Source organism: Poecilia reticulata, chromosome 16 (assembly GCF_904066995.2).
Source record: "Poecilia reticulata chromosome 16, P_reticulata-male-v2, whole genome shotgun sequence".
Taxonomy (NCBI): domain Eukaryota; kingdom Metazoa; phylum Chordata; class Actinopteri; order Cyprinodontiformes; family Poeciliidae; genus Poecilia; species Poecilia reticulata.
This window is the reverse complement of record NC_088845.1, coordinates 20,489,906-20,497,299: the sequence shown is the minus strand read 5'-3', so window position 1 is coordinate 20,497,299 and position 7,394 is coordinate 20,489,906. Positions and strand designations below refer to the sequence as shown.

Sequence of the window (7,394 nt, the reverse complement as noted above, 5' to 3'; positions counted from 1 at the left end):
CACTTCTATAAAAAATGTCCCAACACTGACATTGTCTTGTTTATCTCACCAGAAGAAGCCATAATAGTTTTTAGCTAACTTTCAGAAAAAAAAAGATAAAATGTAAGCCATTTAAACATAGAAAATGTATACAACAATATTGGTTTATTGTAAAAATAAACAACATATTCTAAGAAGACAGAATGATATAGAAGAAACTGAACTTGGAAACAATTTTTTAGACTTGTAGTTTGTAATGTCACACATTCAAAAATAACTAGCAATGTCTTGTTAGCCTACATGTAGAACAGCTATAACAAACACATTGAGGTTTCTTCTTTTATTTGTGACAGACAAAATGTCAATAACTGCTGGTTTTAATGTATGAATGAGAAAAGGTCGCCCATAGACTCCATCGATGACTTGCTGATTTAAAAATAAAATAAAACAGCACCCTCTAGTGGCGTTTAAAAGCATTGAAGTTTGATGTGCTTTAAGCTGCCTCATGATAAATTGTTATGTCATTAACAGATATGCAGATCAGTTTTAGTTACAACTCAAAAATAATTATTTTTCCACTATGAGTGATGAGTTATTATCACTCATAGAGGAAATGAGTGATGATGTGGAAATGAATGATGATTCACTAATATGAGTGAATCATCATCACTCATATCAGGCTATCAGTACAACTAAAACAAGTGCTGAAAAAGGTATAAAAATGACTGTGTTGAAAGACAAGTCAAACTTGATGTTTAACATATTACATACCGTAACATAATCATGATCACATAATTATCAATATAGCAAAAAAAAGGCACATTTTCTAATATGAATAAAATCCAGAGGATTTTTATGCCTTCTCCAGCTCCTCCCCCTTCAGTTAGTTTATAGTCTTTAGGATAAAATGCATAGAAATTGGGGCAAATATAATTATAATTCAGCTAGAATTTTAAGCATCATTTATCAATGTCATATTTCTTTCATGCTTGATAGAATAGGCAATTAAATATTTATTGAAGCATGCAGCAGACAGCATGCTGTCAGCAATCAGTGACTAAGAAGGTATTAATGACAGGTGACAAATATGAATGACAGCAGCTGTCAGATGAAACTATTTGCTGTTGACCCAAGTTGTGATGAAGACATAATGAAACTGCACACTTTGTTCTAGTTCACAGGTGGTGAAAACCCACAGATGACCACTGTGGACAGTATCATGTGTCAAGTTCAAAGTTTCTGGTTTCCAAGTTAAAACAGAAAAGGAAGCTGGTGAAATAACTTTCTGCAACCCAGTTTCTCTTTGACTTGGCAAAAGGTTGCATTATTTGGCCAATGTAGTTGGAATTCATGTTTTGTAGCTCAAAACCAAAACTAAAAAGTGATTGTCGATTATAATTTGAGGCAAAACTAAGCATTCAAAGCAAAGTAGAATACATGGTTAGTAGATAAAAATGATTTTATATTTACAGTAGCATTTACATTGTACAGCTAAGGTGTCCATGACAGTCTCACACCTCGGCGTCAGAGAGTGATTTGTCTTTGCTTCGAATGGTGATCATTGAGTTTGTGTAGGTGTAAGAGCGGGACACCTCCTCTTGGAAAGCATTCTCCAGGACCTTCAGGATGGATTTGCGAACTTTATCCTTAAAGTCCTGGCCCATGAACACATACAGCAGCGGGTTCAGACAGCTGTTGAGAAAGGCTAGACTTGTGGCGATCGGGACTCCGATTATGATGATGTGGAACAGCATCTCATTTAAGTGATTTCCCATGTTGCTCACCATCTCCAACAGACCCATGGCGTGAAAGGGAGCCCAGCAAAGGAAAAATGTAACAATAATAGCGGCAATTATCTTGAAAGAGCGGCTGGACTGGTTGGCCAGCGTACGGTTTCGCCTAAGGCGGTGGATTATGACGGCATAGCAGGAGACAATGACGCTGAAGGGGATGACGAAGCCCAGGAGGAAGCGAGTGATGACCATGGCCTTGTGGCGGAAAAGTTGCAGCTCACGGACAGATTGGTTTTCACTGTCCTCAGACATAGCAAAATTGTTGAAGCAGTGGATGATGTTCTCATCCTCGTACGACGGTCCGGTATCCCTGAAGACAAAGTACGGAGCGCTGAGGATCAAAGCCAACGCCCAAACGCACAGACTGATACATGAAGCCTTACGCAAATTCCTGTGATTCTGTGCCCAGACAGGCCAGACAACGGACACGCATCTATCCACGCTGATCACCACCAGGATGTAGACGCTGGCAAACATGTTCAGGAAGCTGATGGTGGTGTTCAGCTTGCACATGAACTTGCCAAATGGCCAGTGGAAGTCCATAGCTGTATATGTCACACTGAGCGGTAAGAAGGCCGTGAAGAGGAAGTCAGCAATGGCCAAGTTGAGGAACCAAATCGTGTTGACCGTTTTTTTCATCTTGAAGCCAGTCACCCAGATAACCACTCCATTCCCGAGAACGCCCAAGACAAAGGCCAGCGAGTAGACGATGAGGGACATTATGGTGAGGGACTTCCTCAGCTCAGAGTGCTCGTCTTTGCTGCTATGATCGTGATCATCCCTGTAGTACTCGTCGTCGTCATACAAGGAGTCATTGTTGATTAGATCAGTGATATTGCTGTAATAGTAAGAAGCTTGCTCCATCATCGTTAAAGTACCTGCAAGAAATTACAAAGCATTAGGTTTAAGTTTTCAAAAAATTGAAGGGAAATTAAAAAAAAAAAATCAATTCAAAATATTTAGAGGGACAACTTAAAAAGCCTAAAGTTTTCATACAGATACAGATCTTGCCAAAATGTTTTGCTTGGCTGAAGGTAAATTACATTAAAATTTTTAAGACTTGCATTTGGATGGAAGAAGAAAAAACTTCTTATTCAAATAGCTTTACCTTGAGTTTACTAAGATACTTTTGCAAGGTGTGAGACAGGTTTTGTTTTTGGTTAGGGATATCATCTGGTAGTACTCAAAGAAATTGATTATTACATTTTAATTAATAAGTTATCTTAAGTTTCTCTAAATTAACCCAATTACATTTTACAATCTCAAAAAGCAGCTGTCAATTATTAAAACCGTATAAAAAGCCATTACGAGATAAAAAAAATATTTCTTTTAAGTTTTGAAGAAAGAAAGAAGAAGACAAAAAAAGGAACCTGCAATACTGACGACACTGATTGTCTGCTGTGTGGCTAAAGCTGCACTTGTTGGTGTTCTTTAGAGGTTTTGCGCTTTGAACCACGACATCTTGTTGTCAAACAGCATTTAGAGCTGTGACTTCAGGAAAAAATGACCAGTTGACATAAGTGATGCCATGGGCGTTGGTCACATTTCTAAGGAGCCTCTGAGTCACATACTGGGACACAAGGACATCCTGATGAGCTACTGGACAAATCATGGTGTAAAAAGTATTTGCCCCCTTAAAAAACTTTTACGACGGATGACAAACTAAATCATTTGACTCTGCCATCTTGGAAAGGGTCTCTGCAAGGCTTTGGGACTCCAGAGAAACAACCTGAGAGTCATTATCCTTAAATTTAGAAAACATGGAAACATGGTGATTCAGAATTGGAAGCCATGCCAAAATTATTAAAAGAGCACACTGAAGACTTGCCCAAGAGGTCAGAAAAGAACTGAAAACAACAGCTGAAACATAACAGACCTCACTCAGCTGTGTTACGGTCAGTGCTCAACAACAATAGTAATTAAAATGGTGTCCAAACAAAGGCTCAGCCCACATTTGCTGAAAAACATCTTAAAGGTCTCAAGGGCTTTGGGAAAATATTCTGTGGAATACTGAGAGAAATGTTTAACTTTCTGGACAGCGTGTCGTGTTATGCATGTGACATAAAACTCACACAGTCAAACTAAGTTGATGTTTGACTGTGATGGTGTGGGGGCTGTTTTTCTGGATATCTTACTCTTAACTGATTACACCAGGACTTCTCCTCTCTATCAGAAAGTTCTGGCGGAAGATGTTTGGTCATCAGTTCATTACATTAAGTTCAAGTATTTAGGTTGTATATTGTGTCAATTATTCAAAACACAAAGAAAGAGGAATCTCAAAAATCACCAGACTAAAGGGTGGTCATACACAAGAACCCTGCAATGAGAGCAACTCTGCAATTAATAGTAGCCCAAAATTACTCACAAAGATGAAAAGCCCTAATCACCTGATGGTAGCTGCTGCCATCAACCAATGTTGGTGAAACCAGTTATTAAGTTGCACCAACGTTGAAATGACTTTTTAAGATATTGTCATTGTGCATTAGCATTTTGTCATCATTGTCATTTTGTCATATGTAATCAATACAGATTATCAGGAAAACAAACAAACGAAAGCCCCAGAAAGAGTTACATCTTGAAATGTAACCTGAAAGCCTGATGGAAGAGGTTATATTATAGCCTGGTAAAACCCCCCCAAAAAACAGCCAAGGTCCCCCAGGACACGCTGAGGGGACTATGGATCTTGGCTGCCCCAGTAGCTGAGGAGAGGGAAGTCTGGTGCTCATTACTTAGGCTGCTGCCCCACGAACCGACTCCAGATAAGCAGAAGATGGATGGATGGATGGATGGATGGATGGATGGATGGATGGATGGATGGATGGATGGATGGATGGATGGATGGATGGATGGATGGATGGATGGATGGATGGATGGATGGATGGATGGATGGATGGATTCCAAAACCAACCCCTTGTTCTACGCATTGCGTCTGGGGTCTCAGCTATTGAGAAACCATTGCTCCCTGAAAGCATAGACTCTGTTAAAGTTTTTAATTTTACCCAGTCCATGATGTATGTCAAGCACCAGCTCAATGCTGTGAAGCTTACTGGAAATTGCTATACTCCATAAACAACCATCCTCCATTGCAAAGAGAGAAATGCCGAACTGAACAAGCAGCTGTTAGTGTTAACTCAATATCTGGAAGCATGGCCAACATGGACTTAATGGCTTCGTTCACTTCCTCCGCTGCCATTGCTAAAACTACAGGTAGACTACATATCTAAAACAGAGCAGAAAATTGACCCTTTGGTTCACAACTTCTCACTCTGTTTGCTAATTGGCCCGGTAGAAATTCTACCAGTGGAATCCAAGTAAGTGGGAGAAAGACCAGGCTGTGCTGTGGAGCGAGATTTGAATCAAGCAGAATTGTACAGGAAGGCAATGGCCAGGCTACCTATATTATTTGTTACAAACAAATTTTGACCTGCTTCTAATGTTAACAAGGGTAATGTTTTGAACACGGTAGAGAAAAGATTAGAGAGCTTAAATCCTGTAGAGGTCATTTGAATAAAGTAAAACCTGCAGCATCAGAGTAAACAACCTTTAAGTTAATTTGCTTAGAATACTATGTACTTATGTTCACCTAACTTTGTTCACATAACTCCTCACTTACATAGCTTTAAAGTGTATGAACCATTCTGACTGTGCTTTTTAAAGCTTGTTGACTCTGTAACCAAATAAACATATCTACATATACAAACATTCTAAAAAAAAAAATAAAAAAAAAATTCCTCCCGGACTAAATTAAAAGGGTTTATAATCTCTGAGTAGGCGCACATAAAGCAAAGCATCCATTTCTACGCTGCGTGAAAATCTGAGATCAAAGCGAGAGTAAAAGTGGAACCGAGTTTGATGAGAAGACGCTTTTTGTTCTCCGTTGAAACCACACGAAAGCCGTCGCAGAACATCCATAAAACTCATCTCACAAAGTGCGGCTTAATTAACATTCTCAGGTTTATGTTTTTTTCGCAATTACCTGAAAGCTTTTAAAGCTGCATATAACAGCAAAACCCAGATTCACACACACGAGTCGTTGTTTTGCTCATACAAAAAAAAAAATAAATAAATAAAGTTAATTTCACCCATTCATTCTCAAGCCCACATTTTAAAATAAATTTTAATTGATCTCCATATTTAATTTCTTGGTAAAATGCCAGTTTTTAATCGTCCTACCTTGTCTCGTCCGGATGAGTCAAATGCGTTCAGCCTCACGGGCAGCTCTATCTGCTTTGGGGAAAATGTGGAGCTCAGATCCTTGACACCCCTAATTGTTTGACATCACAGCTGGGCGGGACGTCCGGGAGCCTCCTCATCTGGCAAGCAGGGAACTGTTGCACTACTTAGATGTAAATGATTATTGCAAAATAAATTCCCACAGACGTCGGTGCAGTTTCATTTCTTTTCTTTTCTTTTTCTTTAGAAGCCCATATCACAGAAGCCAAATACACGAACCCTTTTGTCATGTCTGATTAACCAACACATTGATTATGTTTCATTTCACTTCATTCAGTGTATCCTTGTTTTAATATCATTATTATACAAATTTTGTATTCAACCCGAGTCAATATTTTGTTGAATCCCATTTTGCTGTATTTAAAGTTGCATCTCAAAAAGCTAAAAAAAAAAAAAAAACAATAACCAAAAAGTTATTTTATTTTTATAATTCAATTAAAAAAGTGAAACCTGTACATAGGTTCCTTACCGAGTAATATATCAAATGTTTATTTTGTTCATTTTATGATTGTGGCTTAAATCTAATGGGGACATAAGATTCAGTTTCTCAAAATATTACATTAGACCAATAAAAAAACTTTCAATACAGACTATCAAATAGTGGTCAATGCAATTAATTCAGACCACTGACTTGACAGATGGGAAGCCCCAACAAGTCTTTACTAGAGAAGCTGGCTATTCATCCATCCATCCATTTTCTTAACACCCTTGTTCCTTAGTGGGGTCAGGAGAGGTGCTGGTGCCCATCACAGTGGAAAAGAAACTGGTTGAAAAAAATTGCACAAGCTGCAGAAATAGCCTTGTCAGCCTTGAATATCATGAGTTGTAGTATTTGTGGTGAGGATGGATGCACGGTGGACCCAGGTTGTAGAGTGAATGATGCCTTTAGACATATACAAACAGTCCAGGCAGCACAGGTGAGCAATAAGGCAATGAGCTCAGACACAGTTGATACCAACTGTTTCCATTTGCTACCAGCAATGTTTCTATGCATAGAAATTGCATAGAAAGCAATTTCTATGCAATTAGAAATTGTATAGAAAGCAATATCTGTGCAATTGTGTTCTTGCCATTGCATAGAAAGCAATGGCAAAGACACGACACACGACAAGGATCCAACTGGGAGCAGGGAGAGCAGGTGGGATTAAATACAGTGGGGGTAACCAGGAGAGACGAAGGACAGCTGGGAACAATCAAGGGGTAGACGCGACACAGGGACTAATAAACACACAGAAATCCTCACATTGAGAGGAATGTGAAGAAAAGGCAATTCCAAGAATTTGTAGGTGATTCATGAAGTGTGGGCAGCAGCTGGATTCAGTATTTTAAATATTAAAATGACCACTGGCAACAAATTTCACACTCCTTGTTTTAAGTATGACAGTTTTA

General features: G+C 38.8%; 1 protein-coding gene across 1 annotated transcript; it reads right to left on the bottom strand.

Annotated features, from left to right (window-relative positions):
• Nucleotides 1-121: 121 nt before the first annotated feature.
• fpr1 (formyl peptide receptor 1) lies at nt 122-6,360 on the bottom strand. The gene is made up of 2 exons (XM_008432366.3): nt 5,946-6,360; nt 122-2,650 (listed from the first exon to the last, which is right to left on the bottom strand). The coding sequence occupies exon 2, from the start codon at nt 2,637-2,639 to the stop codon at nt 1,491-1,493; it is 1,149 nt and encodes a 382-aa protein (XP_008430588.1). The 5' UTR covers nt 2,640-2,650; nt 5,946-6,360; the 3' UTR covers nt 122-1,490.
• Between the last annotated feature and the right edge of the window lie 1,034 nt (nt 6,361-7,394).